Here is a 16,391-nt window from a genome sequence, read left to right as displayed (position 1 = left end):
ACATCTATCAACAGCTTTGATTCTCAGAACAACTCTATCCACAATTGACTAGAATTGGACCCATTTAATAGGAAACAGGCACAGAGAGATGAGATGAGGTATCCAAAAGAGTAAGTCCCAAAATAGTACAGATAACAAGTGATAAGGCTGGGGTTGTATCTTTCCTGAGTTTCTGGTCTTGACCATTGTACTGTTCTTTTTCTCTGGGGGAACTGGATAAATCAGCCACACCTAACTACAGAGTGTCTTTGCTTGGGCGCCTCTCTTCCTGGAATGCCCCTCCTCAGATTCTCTGCCTGCCAAGGTCAAGTTCAATTACCACCTCTTTTGTGAAGCCTTACCTAATTCCTCCTAGCTACTCTGATCCTTTGCCTCCTCTTTGTCATGACACTTATCACTTGGTATTTTTGTCACTATATACTTATCCCCCTCATCCGAAATATAGCCAGCTCTTTGAGGAAGAGGGACATAATGTAATTATTTACTTGTATATCCATGGGGACTGGGAGAAGGCATGGTACCCAGTAAGGACCCTTATTGTATTGGACATGAATGAATGAAGATGTTCGGAGATGCTTCTACATAAACAAGAATAGGTCTTAAGTTTCTCTTAACTCTCTATTATTTAGTGTCAATCTCTGGCCTAATAGGGAGTATTTTTATTGGATATTTATAGACACTTTGATGAATCTAAGCACATAGGTTCCTGTTTGTGTTAAGGCTTTATTCAAATGAGAACATAGGTAACCTTGACTTAGATAAACTTAGGTAGCTTCTTTGATCTTGAGTATTTTGTTTCTGAATCTTAATTATCTACATCCCTCAGTAAATCAGCTGTGGCCCATGGGTTATTAAATGGCAAAATAAATGGTTTGGTGTAGTTCTTTTATGAATTTTACAGTGTCTACATTTCTCATATTTCATTAGACGACATTATTTTCCAGTAATTGTCTAATCTGAAATAATGACATTATGTGCAAATCAGGTGAGACCCCATCCATTGATGTTTCCTCTGAACAGTTAGGGTGTTAGACTTCTTTTAATTATTTTCTCTGTGCTGGAGTCCTTGCTGTTTTCTCTGCTACTGCTCTGGGTATTATTCACTGAACAAATCAATTATTAAAATGGAAACATGTTCCTTTTGTGCATTGCCTGGATGTCTTAACAATCTCATTATTTGATGAGTGACTTGTAGAAATATTTAACTCATCCTGTTTGACAGATGTCACGTGCTCGCCAGAATATTGAATGTGCTCTCTGGTACCGAAAGAACTGTGTTTGCAATAGTTTTACTCTGATTGTAGCACTGTCACGGGTCAAAGGTTTATCTTTTAATCAAAGCCATGCTCTAACTCAAAAGTGTTGCATCGTTTGACCTTGATAACCAACTCCACAGAATGCATTTCCCAGGTTAAAAAAGAAAGAAAGAAAAAGAAAGATTTGCATCAGGTCAAGGTTAATTGTAGTTGATATTTGCTTAATAATTTGTCCCCTATCATTGAGGGTTATGATATAAAAAATGAACTGTTTGGGGGAGAAAAGGTCAACGCTATATTCACTTTACTGCAGTAGGTGAGCTTCCCAGTAGGGACTTAATTTAAAGAGGATTTTAATAAAGAGAAGTACTTTATAAATGTCTAGGTCAGAATAGCACACTGAAGGAATTATTCCTGCCTATGGGATTCTTTTTATGTTCAGAAAAGAAAAATTTCAGACCAGAGTCTTGGTCTTCATTTGAATTCTTGATTTCTGAATTGTGTGTTTATAGTGTGAATTTCTAAATCCTTTCAAGCATGTGTGTCTCTTAAGTATCCCCACAGTACCCTGTGGCCAGCATGTATCATTGTACACAGCATGCTTTGTTTGAATGGCCTTTTTCTTATACATAGAACCTCCTGGAAGGACCTGCAGGACAGAGATTGTGTCCTGTTAACATTGTACTTGCAACACCTAGTGCAGTACTTGGTCCATGGTAGCCATTAGAAAATGGCTACTGAATTACTTTATTAATGATAATAATACTAATGCCACATTAATAGTAATAAAGTGAATTGTATTGTCTCATTCTTTTCCACAAAATGCAAGAATTCCAGCTCCTTTCAAATTCAAACCCAGTTTTTCCTAGGAGGGGCCTCAAGATGTTCCATTTAAGATCCTAATCATCTTTTTTTAATTCTCCACTGGCCTTACCATGACTCAGATGATGCCCAAGTCAAGAGCATGTTTTCAATTCTCCCCAAAGTCACGAACCTTCCAAGTAGGAATACAGGGCTAGGTTTCTGTGGATATTCATAGTGCTGAAGGCGTGCCATGTTTCTTTGCCATCCTGGAATTAAAGATAAACCAAGACATGTCGCATCTTTCACAAAGTGTTGTCACATCTCACAAAGTTCCCCACAGGAATAGCTGTTCATCCTTACCTGAAAGTTCCTCTCCTCATCCACTTTGAATATGGGTTCATGATGCTGGTCTATCTAGTAATGTCTGGCTCCAATCCCATACTCCATTCTCCTATTTCTATTCTGACCTTTCCTCATGCATCACCTTAAATATTTCTCCTTTTCTTCAGTCCAAAATAAAATTTTATTTCCTTCTTTGCTGCTTTTCTTCTTTCCATCATTCCTTCTTCCATTTAGTTAGTCATTCACTCAACACATAGCTATTGGATGACTATTATGTGCCAAGCACTATAATAAATTCTGGGATACATCGAAGAACAAAAAAGAGGAAATTTATACTTCCTTGGAATTGATAGTTCTATTGACTTGAGAATGCCCTGATATGTATTAATGCCACTTAAGACCTGCCTTGGACCCATGCTAAGTTCGGAAGCATGACACATGTTCCTATTTTTCTTGCTAAGACTTTAGAACCCATGTTCTGAAACTTTCTCCCTATGTTTTGCTTAATTAGGAAAAGGCATATATTATGAAATTTGAGGATTTGTGAACACTTTAAGAAAAGGCAGAGAGGAAGAAAGAATAAAGCTGATTATAAGGACCTTATTTTAGGCAAAGGAGACAAGAAGAAAGAAGTGTATAGGGAGATAAGAAGATTTTTGATTTTCTAACCAACAATAATGTTCTCCTGAAAATTCCCAATCTATATGGGGAAATAGACCTGGTCTCTGTTAAGAACCCAGGAGAGAGTGAAGGAGTGGCATGTGAGAAGAAAAACAAAAACAAAAACAAAAAACTGAAGGAGCTGGGCCTCAGAGGTCAACTCCAAGGTAAAGTCAGTCTCTTCATGAAATGATCGATTAAATCTGTCCAAGATCTTACATAGCTGGATGAGCTGTCTGAGAAAGAAGATACACCTAATAGCATGAATTTTAATTTTCTGCAAACAAAGCCCAAATTCCTGAAATATTTGTTTAAAAAAAAATAGTACTTGAAAGCAAGGTGACCTGTTTGCCAGCAGTCCCAGTCAATCATGGAGAGATGCCATTTGAGAAGAGTGACTCATCAGGGGTAAAGGTGACTAAATAGCTGCAAACAGTAAATAGGAAAGATGATTGACTGTGAGCTGGCAATGTTCCCCAAGCACTGATGGTAGAAGGTCCAGGAGGATCCTAAAAAATCTTGTTATAATTGCTCACATTTTCCTTTGTTGAAAGCCTCTTTGCCCAGATGGGAAGATGCAAAGATCAGTCAACTAAACTGCCAAAGACAAGCCTGAATGACACCAAGGGTTGAATCTTTCCTATAGTTGCCTCTTGGATGCTACTCAACTCACTGATCACTCCAAGAAGTAGGCCAAGGCTCAAGGCTGTGAACCATCCATCAAACTTGTTAATGACCATGTCACCAAAGGGTACATTATGGAGAACTCAGTGCCAAGAATATTCTTTATGCAAATAATTTATATAATCAAGGGTAATCACTTATAGGAAAGCTCTAAGGATAATATTCATCCCAGAGAAAATTTTGTCAGTGCTCTTAAGGAAGATACTTTAAAATAGTGCATGAGTTTAATTTTATTCCTTATATCTCCCCCCCTTTTTAAGAGGAAAATCACAATATAGTAGGGTTTCTTAATAGGTCAGGTACTGAAAGAATATAGCACAAATAAATCTTGGGTCCCCACAGGACTCAATGTATAGAGTTACAGTAAAAAAACCAATCTCAGCTGCCTCATGGTAATATAAACTTTTCATTGACTTAGCTAAATGTGATAAGGTGCCAACAAAGCAGTTTTCTTCTTTTTCCCATTGTTCCTTCGTATTTGCTCTATTGGCTATTTTTTCCCCTGCCCTGGCTGAAAAGTTATATACAAATCACAGCTTTGCACCCAACTTTAGTTCTAAGAACAATCTCATTTCATTAAGGAAAAGGTCAGCCATCAGTGTAATAATCAAAACTTGTGTCTAATAACAGGCATAGAGCAGCTCACCTCCTACTGGCTTGCACTGCTTCAGATCTGGAAGCCTCAATGGGGAGGAAGGACGCAGTTGGCTGCTTCTAGCATCTTTGCTTATCCTTGCCTTCTGGGTAGCTGGATTCAAGGAGAGAGGGGAGCAGTAGAGAAGCATCATAGCCTTTTGGGGTTCGGTGATTGCCATCTGTCACTAGCTTTTCTATATTTCAGGGAGACGACAATTGACTTGTTCACTCAGGATCTGGACTGTGCTTTTCAGAGAGTCTCCCTGTGGTATACTAAAGAAAATATAAATATTTGGTCTTCTTCCTAGTTCCTGGCACACAGCACCTAAATCTCTGGAATCTCTGAAGTGATGAGTGTGTTTCATATGTTAATGAGATGTTCTGACTGAGGACCCTTAAATAGCTTCAGAATGGGTGCTGGTTGCCAGATAAAGTTATAATTAGAGTTGGAATTTTTAGCTATGAGATTGAGTTCAATTACCAGTGGTCAGTGTTCCAGTCAGTCATATTTACTAAAGAAACCTTCATAAAAAATACCTGACCGAGAGTTCAGAGAACATCTAGGTTAGTGAGGACAGGAAGGTGCCGAAGGAAATGGAAGGTCTCTGCCCAGCTCTTCAGACCTTCTCCAATGAATCGCTTCCATTTGACGCTCCCTGAATTCCATCCTTTATAATAAAAATCTGCCAGTAGGTAAAGTGCTTTCTTGAGTGCTTCAAATCATTCTAGTGATTTCTCAAACCTGAGGGGGGTTCTAGGAACCTGTGAATTTGTGGGTTGGCTGGGCAGGTAGGTAAGCAACCTGGACACCCCAATTACGCTGGCATCTGAAGTGGGAGCAGATTTTTGGGGACTGTGGAGTCTGACACTAACTGTGGATCGTGTCAGAATAGAGTTGAATTGTTGAACAACCAGTTGGTGTTGGAGGGGTTGTTGATGTGGAAAGCCCCCCCCCCAATATTTGATATCAGAAGTTTTGTCTAGGGAAAAAACACCTCTTTTTCTCATTTATGGTCTCTCATGGATTTTCCCTAAGACAGATCTCTAGCCAGCTCTCACTCAGTTTTCTTGCAAAGTTGTTTCGATGGTTTAACCTGAGGGATGTTTGTCAATCTAGTGTTCTAGGGCCTGCAAGGTATCTTTTTAGGATGGGCCAGTATAGCTGTGTAAACACTCGTAGGCCTGAATCTTGGCCAAGGGGGGAGGGGCTTTTTCCAGGTCAGGGTGGTTGTGTAGACAGCTTGGACATGAGAATTTGGGTGTCCATACCCTTGTTTATGAAGTCCTTCACCGTACAGGACAGGACCACATGTGGAGCCACAGGACAGGACTGGACCACATGTCAAACCATAGGACAGGACCGCAGGTGGAATGAGGAGACAGGCCCCAGATCTGAACCCAACCTACTTTCCCCTTTCCTACTCTCTGTTCTGGGACAGAACTTTAAGGAGGCCATGAATTCTAAATTCAAGCCTGGCCTTCTAGGCTTTACATTTGTCAAATTAAGAAAAAAGGACATATTTTATTTATCCATTTTTAAGAAATGAAAAGGAGATATCTCAATGGATACTGCATAAATACAAAAAACCGTAAGAGAATACTATGAAAAATTATATGACTGCATTTCTTTAAATGCATCTTGTCATGGTTCACATAGCAGCAATGAGGGTGGCTTCACATCTTTGCACATGTATTCTGTTCAGTCATATTTATGAATGTGTTTCTGTGCCTGTTATATGCTTGATGCTATTTAAGCACTAATGATAATAAAATTAACAATAACCAGGAGTTCCCCTCATGGCACAGCGGAACTGAATCCAACTAGCAACCATGATGTTGCAGGTTCGATCCCTGGCCTCATTCAGTGGGTTCAGGATCCGGTGTTGCCATGAGCTGTTGTGTATGTAGGTCGCAGATACAGCTCAGATCAGACGTTGCTGTGGCTCTGGCGTAGGCCTGCGGTAACAGCTCCAATTAAACCCCTAGCCTGGGAACCTCCATGTGCCGTGGGTGCGGCCTTAAAGAGGACAAAAAGACAAAAAACATATTAATAATAACCTAACAATTACATAGTTTTGTTATGTGCTATGATAATATTCATCAATATCTGTATAGTTTTACTATGTGCCAGCGATAGTTCTTAGTATTATATTTATTAACTCTTTTGATCATGATACCAAACTTATGAGGCAAGTACTCTTATTATCTGCTTTTTGCAGGTGAAGAAAATGAGGCACAGAGAGGTTAAGCAATTTCCCCAAGGTCACACTACCTTAGAAAGTAGCAGGACTGAATCCAGACTCACATCTTCCCTTTCTAGTGCCCATGTTCTTATCTGCGCTGCTGTGTTGCATTATGTTATATTTCCAACTCTGAGAAGGAGAGTGAAAGACATCAACCAAGTTGACTATAATATATGGAAGAATAAAGTGTCATTAATCCGATTTTGGATTAATCAGATCTGATTATCTGATTTTGGAAAAGTGGAGGGTTGGCAGGAGGCTTCGAGTGGTAGGAGAGGCATCTGGTGATACTTTGTGTAAAGTTATAATAAACTCCCAGTAAAAGGGGATTTAAGAAGGGGCCCAACTGAAAACACCTCCAGCCAGAAAAAATGTTCGAAAATCAAGGTCAGACCTTGTGGTCAGGGTCATACAGCCCTATTACATTACATGGACTCTTGAGTGTAGGGTTCAGGCTTACCACAAGGTAGGTGTTGAGTAAAGGCTGATGGGTGATTGGCAGAAACCAAGACTTCGCCTTTCTTGGTAAGTAATTGGATAACAACCTTGGCACTTTGTCCTGCATGCTGATTGCTCCCGATGACCCGCTGATGAGCATACAGGACAGCATCTGTGCTGAGGCCTGGCATCAATTATTAATAACATCTTCAGTATCGACTGTAATGATTGCTGCAGTGAGCCTCCACATAGCAGTTTACACGTTACAAAGGATTTTTCTATGCATTGTATCATTTTAATGCCTGAAAGTTGATTTATTTAGCCCTCATTTTTGTAAAACCTATTTTGCTTTTGCCAAAAGTAATGAATGTTTATAGTTTTAAAAGTGGTACTATTAAGCTTATAATGAAAAACAAGTGTCCTCACTCTTTTCTTCCAATCTGTGCATCTGTAGAAGTGATTAGTTTTAACTTATTTTTAGATGCTGCTTTTGGCACATATCCTCATATATCTAAGTAATCTGCTTACATGGCTATTTCTTGATTTTTTCATTTCAAATATTATCATTGACTTCTTTTAAGCTGAGGACTTAATTTTTAACCCTCTCCTTCCTCCCACACAGATTCACACTCTGATGTATATATTTCTTCTCCCCCTAGCCTGGCAATTCAGATAATTAAACCTTGGTTATATAAATATCTTTTAAAAATTACTATGAAATTTAAATGTAATTCAAAACTTCTCTATTTATTATAGCATGTATTTTATCCTGTATTGTTTCCTTTCCTCTTCTGCTTTCAACTGGCTGATGTGTTGGTTTGCTGCATCTAGGTCACACCATCACCATCACCTCTGCCTGAGAACTCCTTCTCTTCCAGGTTGGTTCCTTCAATTCTTGAATTCCACTTTCTGATTTATATCTCTGTTTCATGGCAGCACATTCTTCTCTAGCTTCCCAAGAAGGACTGCAGAAAACAGTTTGGAGATATTGTTTATTAGTCGGGATAAGCTATTATAGTTTCTCAACCTCAACACTGTTGGCATTGGGCCAGATGCTTCTTTATTGATGGAGGCTGTCCTGTGCCATGTAGAATACTTAACATTGTCCCTAGGCTCTACCTACTAGATACCAGTAGTATCCAGTAACCAAAAGTATATTAAGACTTTACTAAATGTCCCTTGGGGGGCAATATCAATTCCGGTTGAGAACCACCAGGCTTTGTAAGCATATTAACCCCCCAAACTCCATTGCTTAACTGAACAAATGTTTGTTGCTTGTCAGTGGTACATGCGCAGTGGAGGCGGGCACAGTATGTCCTCTGTTCCTCATTCTAATTTCTCTAATTATTTCTGAACCCAAGGTGACAGACATGCTCCCATCCTTTACTGGAACAATAATTGTATTCTAAAGTCAAAGGAGCTGAGGTGTTGGGAGAGCAGGGAATTTTCACTATTTCTGTTCCGAACTGACAGACTTCACTTCTCATATTCTATTAGCCAGAATTAGTTACATAGCCATTCTTAATTTCAAAGAAGAAAAGGAAAAATGATCTTTATCACATCTTATAATTCTGAATATACCTTTATTTTACCCTTATCTAGTTTTTAGTTTGGCTGGGTTTTGAATTCTCTACAAAAAAACTAATTTTGTGGTTTAAATATCATCATGTCACAGATAAAGAAATACTGTCATAAAATTACAGAACTGGGAAGTAGTAGAACTAAGAATGAACCAGTTAATACTTTATGTTCATTACACCAATTTATTTTCCTCTTGGGCACACAGATGAACCACATTTTCCAGCTTTCTTCCATTAGATTTACCCTGTGACAATTTTGGACACCAAAATAAAGCAGAAGTGATATATGCTTGGACAGTAAAAAATACTCCATGTGCAATTCCCTTTCACTTTCTTTCCTCATGGTGAACCCAGAAGCCATGAGTTGAATGGTGGCATCATAAAATGGAAAGAGTTTGAGTCTCTGAATTAGGGTATAAGGAAGAATCTTGCTCCAACCTCACTGGACAGTAAATGATTAAACAATAAACTTTTAGAGTGTTAAGCCACTGAGGTGTTGAAGTTAATTATTTTACCAGCTACTGTTATTTCCCCTAACAGAGAAATGGATACTGGAAGTAGAGTGCTGCTATGACAAAAATTTGAAATAAAAATCTTTGATTTAGTGGCCAAGAAGCAAGTGGCAAGAAACTCATGAGAGAGGTGGAAAGATGGTGATCCATGTTAGGCAGTGGCAAGGCAATTGGTAGAACTGTTTCATATAATAAGTTGGAAGATAGACAGAATACCTCCTATGCCAGAAGCTCTAGGAAAAGTGGTTGAAAGAAATTCTGTGTCATGGAGAGTTTGGGATTAGTAGATGCAAACTGTTACATTTAGAAGGGATAAGCAATGCAGTCCTACTGTACAGTACAGGGAACTGTATCCAGTCTCTTGGGATAGAACGTGATGGAAGATGTTATGAGGAAAAGAATGAATATACATGTATGGCTGGATCACTATGCTATATAGCAGAACTTGACTCAACACTGTAAATTACCTGCACCCTAATAAATTAAAAGAGAGAAAAAAGAACTTCTGTGTTGGTATGTGTTACAAGAGATGAGAATTTGCCAATTTGCCAGCAGAAATGAAAGGATATGAAAAGAGTTCAGAAACATGAAATCTTGGAGAATGGAAAAACCAAATACTTCTATACCAACACAGAGCAAAGATGTGAGATTAAGAAATGCTTAGAGCAATTCAGTTTCATAAAGATCCAGTCTTGAGGCAAAGAGTAGGTTAAGGACATGGTCCATTTTGGACTGATAGCCTCTAGGAAGAAACCATTCTATTAAGAGAGAAGCAGGGAGTGACAAGTCAAATAAGAGAGATTTGAAAGCTAGGTCTAGAAAAGGGCTTTTGGTTTAAAGCTCTCAACAAATTAGTCATAGAAGTAACACAACGTAATTAAGGTCATGTATGATAACCCTACAGCTAACATCATGCTCAACTCTGAAAGCTGAAAGCTTTTCGTCTAAGATCAGGAACAAGACAAATATGCCCACTCTTGTTCCTTTTATTAAGTATACTTAATATACTGGGAATCCTAGTCAAAGCAGTTGGGGAAGAAAAACAAACAGAAAGCATCTGGAAATTCCCTTTTGGAAATTGGAAAGGAAGAAGTAAAATGTCTCCATTTGCAGATGACATGATATTGTACATATAAAAATTGTTAAATTACACACAAACTTGTTAGAACTAATTAACAAATTCAGTAAAGTTACAGATAAAAAAATAACATACAAAAATCAGTTGCATCCTATACACTAACAACAAACTGTCCAAAAAGACACAGCATCAAAATAGTATTACCAAAAAAAAATGCATAGAAATAAACTTCATCAAGGAGATGAAAGATATGTACATTTAAAACCATAAAACGTTGATGAAAGTGAAAGGACATTAATGAATGAAAAAATATCTTATGTACATGGATTGGAAGAATTACATTGTTAAGATATATACAGAAATCCCTATTTGATAGTGATCTCTATCAAAATTCCAGTGGCATTTTTTCACAGAAATAGAAAAAAATCCTAAAATTCCTATGGTTACCACAAAAGATCACAAATACTCTTGAGCAAAAAGAACAAAGTTAAAGTTATCGTATCACCTGATTTCAAAATATATTCTAAAGCTATAGTAATCGAGGCAGCATAGTACTAGTATTAAAACAGAAACATAGATCAATGTTACAGAATAGAGAGAACAGAAATAAGTTCACAAATTTATGATTAATTGATCTTTAACAAAAGTGCCAAGAATACACAGTGGGAAAGGATGATTTCCTCAAGAAATGTTGAAAACTTATTTTCCACATATAGAAAAGTAAAATTAGACACCTATCTCACTCCATATACAAAAATCAATTCAAAGTGGATTAAATACTTAAATATAAAACTTGAAATCATAAGACTATTAGAAGAAAAAGCTTCTTGGCATTAGCCTAGGCAATGATTTTTTGGATATGACCCCCAAAGCATAGGCAACAAAAGCAAAACTTGACAATAAGGATTCCATCAAATGAAAAAGCACAGCAAAGGAAACAGTCAACAGAGTGAAGAGACAACCTATAGAATGGGAAAAATTATTTTCAAACATACATGTAATGGGGGGGTTAATATCCAAAATACATAAGGAATGTAAACAATTAGTAGCAAGAAAACAATGCAATTTAAAAACGGGCAAATGAATAGCTATTTCTCAAAAGATAAACAAATGTCTGACATATATGAATATATGCTTAAAGTTGCTAATCACCAGGGAAATGCAAGTAAAAATCCATGATGTGAGATCACCTCATACCTTTTAGGATGGCTAGCATCAAGAATAAATAATAAGTGTTAGCAAGGACTTGGACATATGGACATGCCTCATGTGGATATGAAATTCCTCATTCACTGTCTTGATGTCTCGCACGTTACTTTTGTTTCATGGCTTACAAAATGGGGCATTGGCTCATATCTTTGGAATTCACTGTCTTTCCATGTACCCAATCATGCAGAAGCAATGGTAGAAGAGAATATTGAAATGGCTGGCAATACCTTGCAGACTGAGGATCTGTCCAATCCATTGAGACATATTCTTGGAGCTTCTGACCAGTTTATGATTTTCCCATATCCAGAATATAAAGGTCTTGGAATTAAAAGGGTAGGAAGAAAATGGCTTCTTCTTATCATTATCCCCAATGGTCTAATTGTAAAGTTGTGCTTCCCATCTCTGCAGTGCTTGGATATGATGGTTTTGAGGTCTTAGTTCCTAAATGAGAAAGTGTATAGCAGGTACACATTAAGGGCTGCATTGACTAGAACTATGGATGTCGGTAGTCATTTGGATTTTTCATGTCAGTGAACTGAGTTAAGAACGAGAGTTACTGTATTGTCTGGGGTGATTAACCCTGACTGTTAAGGACAAATAAGATTGCTGCTACACAACAGGGTTGGGGGGAGGTTTTTGGAACCTGGGGAATTTTAGGAGACCCCCTCTTAGTACTTCAGTGCCTAGGGATCAAAGTTAATGGAAGACTAAAGCAACTTGGTACAATCAAGACCACTAATGTTTCAATCCCTCAGGAATGGAGGTTTGGGTTATTTTATCAAGTAAAGAACTGTTATTATCTGAGAGTTGGCTGAGTACATAGAAAGCATGGGGCCACCAGGTATAGAACTGAGAACCATGATGGCTATGCATTTTCTTTCCCACACGCTATATGTATTTACTAACGTCTTTCTGCCCTCCTCATTGTATTAAGGGTGTTGGTGATAGTTACCTTATTGTTGTTGGTTTTAAATGAAAGTAAGGAGTTCCCTGGTGGCCTAGAGATTAAAGATCTGGAATTGTCACTGCTTTGGCTAGGGTCACTACTGGGGGACTAAGTTTGATCCCTTGCCCAGGACCTTCCACATGCTGTGGGCATGCCCCCAAAATAAATAAATTAATTAATTAGAGAAGGAGTTTGAGAGTGAGCTGTAAAAGGTATGAATATGAATACCATCCATAGATGGATAAAGTTACTGATAAGACTGAGCTTCCTCCTTTTGTGAGAGGGTAAACGTGCCATTATTCATGTGAAGGATAACTGGATCATATTCAGTAGAAGAAAGATGTTGTTTTCTTACTGCTCTGAAGTTTACATATATATAAAGTTACATATGGACACTAAGTACATAAAGAGACAGACAGTGCAATGTATTCTTGGATCTCAGTGTCATTGCTGTCTTTTAGGCCCTCCTTCAGATGCAGTACCTAGTATATAGAATAGCTTTGGAAGGGGAGAGGGAAAGATAAACTACTAGTCTCTGGTGGCAGCTCCTGGCAGACACATGGCCAGACAGCAGATTTGAAATTTGCAGTGGCTTCCTGGTGAGCTCCTGCAAATCACCTCATGCTGCAGGCAATGGGGTCTTTTGGTGTCAACTTCCCTGATGACCTGCCCTTTCTGAGTTCCTAGAAATCAGCAGTGAGTTTCTTGACTTTTTTCTCCAGTTCTTCCAAAAGTTTGTAAGTATGTAGTATATTGTCTTAATTCTCTTCTTAAAATAGCTAGAGCGATTTCTTGTCTCCTCACCAACTGCTGATAAATGCGTTTCCGCTTTTTTTTTTTTTTTTTTTCTCTCCACTATTCCCCACTACACCTGCTTTGTGTTTAGCTCTGTGGGATGTGATTTAGGAAGCTCGGTAGATGAAAAGGCATAGCTATATTTGATAACTACTTACTAAACAGCAAAGCACTGTTCAACAGCAACCATTTTATTATGCTCACAAATTTCCTAGGCCAAGGATTTTGACGTGACACAACATCATGGCTTGTTTCTGCCACATCATATCTCAGCTTCTCTGGGAAGGTGCATAACTTGGATATAACACCACAGTTGTTACCGAAATCATCTGAAGGCTTGTTTCCTCATGGGCCTGGCACCTGGGCTGGGAGGACCTGATGACAAAATCGTGGGCTAGAGTGAGTTACATGTGGCCTCTTCATGTGGCTTAGCTTCCCCACAGCATGGCAACCCCAAGGTTGCCAGACTTCTCACGTGGTGGCTCAGGGCTCCAAGCCTGAGCTAGCAAACAAGGTGGGAGCTGCATTCTCTCTTTTTGAAAAAATACATTTTACTGGGGTATCGTTGACCTAGGAAGTTGTGTTAGTTTCAAGTGTACAATAAACTAAATCAGTTGTAACGTATACATATATCTGTTACTCTTTAGATTCTTTTCCCATATGGGTTATTACACATTATTGAGCAGATTACCCTGTGCTCTATAGTTGGTTCTTGTTATCTATCTATTTTATATATAGTCCTATGTATATATTACTCTCAACCCCCTAATTTATACCTCCTGATCCAAATTTCCCCTTTGGTAACTATAGACTTGGTGTCAAAATCATTGAGTCCGTTTCTGTTTTTAAAGTTCTTTTGTATTATTCTTTTTGTTAGATTCGACATATTAGTGATGTCATGTGATATCTATATTTCTCTGTCTGACTTACTTCATTTATCATGGTAATTTCTGAGTCCTTACATAATGCCGCAAATGGCATCAGCTCATTCTTTTTTATGGCTGAGTACTACACCATTGTATATATGTTCCACATCTTCTTTAACCAATCCTCTCTTGATAGTGCATTCTCTTTTATGACTCAGCCTCAGAGGTCACACAGCGTTACTTCCACTGAACTCTCTTACAAAATCATGGCCAGAAGGCTATTGAGATTCAGGGGGAGGTGCATAGACTTCCAACTGCAAGAGTCTACATGTCTCAAATATTCAACCATCCGGCTGAGAAGACAGAACTACTGTACATGCAGTTGTAGTTCCTCCTATCTGGATGCCCTTTCTCATTATCCAGATCTCAATCCAAACTCTGTCCTTGCAGAGAACCCTGATCTAACACCATGCAGAAGTGCGGTTAAGCACACCAGCCATGAAGCCTGTAGCTCACTGCAAACACCAGCTCCACCACCTAGTAACTGAGTGCCCACAGGAGTTATTTACTCTTTCTGTATTGGAGTATCTATGCCACAAGAAGATAACAATAATACCTCCTTCAGAAGCTGGGTTGAAGGCTTGTGGATTGAATGTTGGCCTTCAGTAAAAGATAGTGTCCATCTGGAACCTGTGAATGTGACTTTATTTGGGAAAAGGGTCTTTGCAAGTGTCCTTAGGTTGAGAATCTTGTGATGAGATAATCCTGGATTAGGGTAGGCTCTAAATTCAATCACAAGTGCCTTTATTAGGAGAATAATCATGTTTGATTTCATAAATAAGTGCTATGTTAGGCTTACCTATCTTTACTTAAATTATCTCCCTTTCCGTCACCCAATCCCAGGACTTTGTTTTATAGTTTCTGCCAATAGTTCACATTTTCTTATCTGTACGTAGAATGTAAGCACCTCAACAGTGGGGTTCTTATTCGTCTTTTTCACTGTTGCGTTCTCAGTCATTTAAAACATGATAACAGATATTAGAAGATCATTATTTACCGAAAAAAAAAAGAACCATCAGGTGGATTTGAAAAAATTGCAGAAGAAGTAAATGCTAAACTCTGCGGTCAAATAGGATTTCAAATGGGAGGTGCACAGTATGATGGAATAGTTTTAAAGTCTTGATGAAAGAGGTTGAAATTGAGATGGAATTTAAGGACAGTGAAAGTTCAATGTGGAGAAAGTATATTGAAGGTTGGAAGTAAGTCTTATTTATCTTTCACAATATAAGTGTCTGGCACATAAGCTATAATCAAAATATATTTAATTGAATTTAGGAAAGTGAGCATTCCAGAAAGTGATAGTATAAGCACCACGTAAAAGGATTCTATAAGGAATAAATATATACATAAAAGAGGAACAATTAAACATTCCAAACCCATTGGTCTGACTGAAGTAGGATTGAAAATCCTTTTTGTGCATAATCTCCTACCATTTATTTCCTACTGATTCCATCTTATTTAGAAGGAGCTTCCATTCTCCTGGAAATATGCCCACCAGGAAGAGAAACCTCTAATATTTACCAAAACTAAGGCCTACTCCAATTGTGTCGTTGCGAGGATAGATAGCTCTTCTAGTATTCTTAATCTCTTTTAGGAAACTAATGACTTTTTAACTGGCTCGCTCATTTCAACTTTCCTCTTTCCCATGCATTCGAATGAATCTGCCCTTAAGTAAATCAGACTTTTTTTTCCTTTTCTTTATATTTTATAGTTTTTTCTCTTGGCTGCACTTATGGTTATTGCTTCTTAAGGAAAAACAAACCAAATACAAACCCTTTCTATATTGTCTGTGGCTCCAAGCTATTTCTTTTCGAAAACTCTATTTCCTTTTATTAACAGGCGAGTGAATTGAGCTGATTTTCCAATTCAATTTCTAAGCATTTTACACTTCTAATTTAAATCTTCGTTTATTTTTATAACAGACCAGCAGACCATTTTTCTTTTTTGTCTCAGTTGTGCAATGACCTGTATGAGTAAAACTACTTTAAAAAGATACTATAACAAGTGGTCAGAATTGTAAACATCTTAAATCAACAAACTCTGCCAGAAAAGGCAAGCATCTACCAGAAGCACTATAGTAAAAAATGAAATCATAAGGATATATTAAAATATCAAAATACAAGTATAAATGTAAAATTAAATAACTTTTGCTTCCTGAATATTTTTCCTCTAGTTTGTTTTATCTCATATCTATGATGAAATAGTGTTGAATTTTAACAAGGAAGAAAAGTTACGACTAATTCAAATAGAGCCATAGACTCTTTTCTTTTCCAAGAGCATCT

At 37.9% G+C, this 16,391-nt stretch overlaps 1 protein-coding gene across 1 annotated transcript in view; it reads right to left on the bottom strand.

The window, feature by feature from the left end:
- The window catches only part of LOC146400341 (uncharacterized), a 67,686-nt gene extending 62,931 nt beyond the window's left edge, over nucleotides 1-4,755 (bottom strand). Inside the window, exons 1-2 of the mRNA XM_084973755.1 lie at nucleotides 4,393-4,755; nucleotides 2,191-2,326 (exon numbers count right to left, since the gene is read on the bottom strand). Of these exons, the coding sequence (XP_084829881.1) occupies nucleotides 2,191-2,326; nucleotides 4,393-4,561 (305 nt within the window). The 5' untranslated portion in view covers nucleotides 4,562-4,755. The remainder of the gene's footprint in view (nucleotides 1-2,190; nucleotides 2,327-4,392) is intronic.
- Nucleotides 4,756-16,391: the final 11,636 nt, after the last annotated feature.

The sequence above is a fragment of the Sus scrofa genome, chromosome 8 (genome assembly GCF_054392235.1).
Source record: "Sus scrofa isolate SSC_HxYL_T2T_F1_AM1 chromosome 8, Sscrofa_HxYL_maternal_Yorkshire_Landrace_v2.0, whole genome shotgun sequence".
Classification (NCBI taxonomy): Eukaryota; Metazoa; Chordata; class Mammalia; order Artiodactyla; family Suidae; genus Sus; species Sus scrofa.
This window is presented reverse-complemented; position numbering and strand designations above follow the sequence as displayed.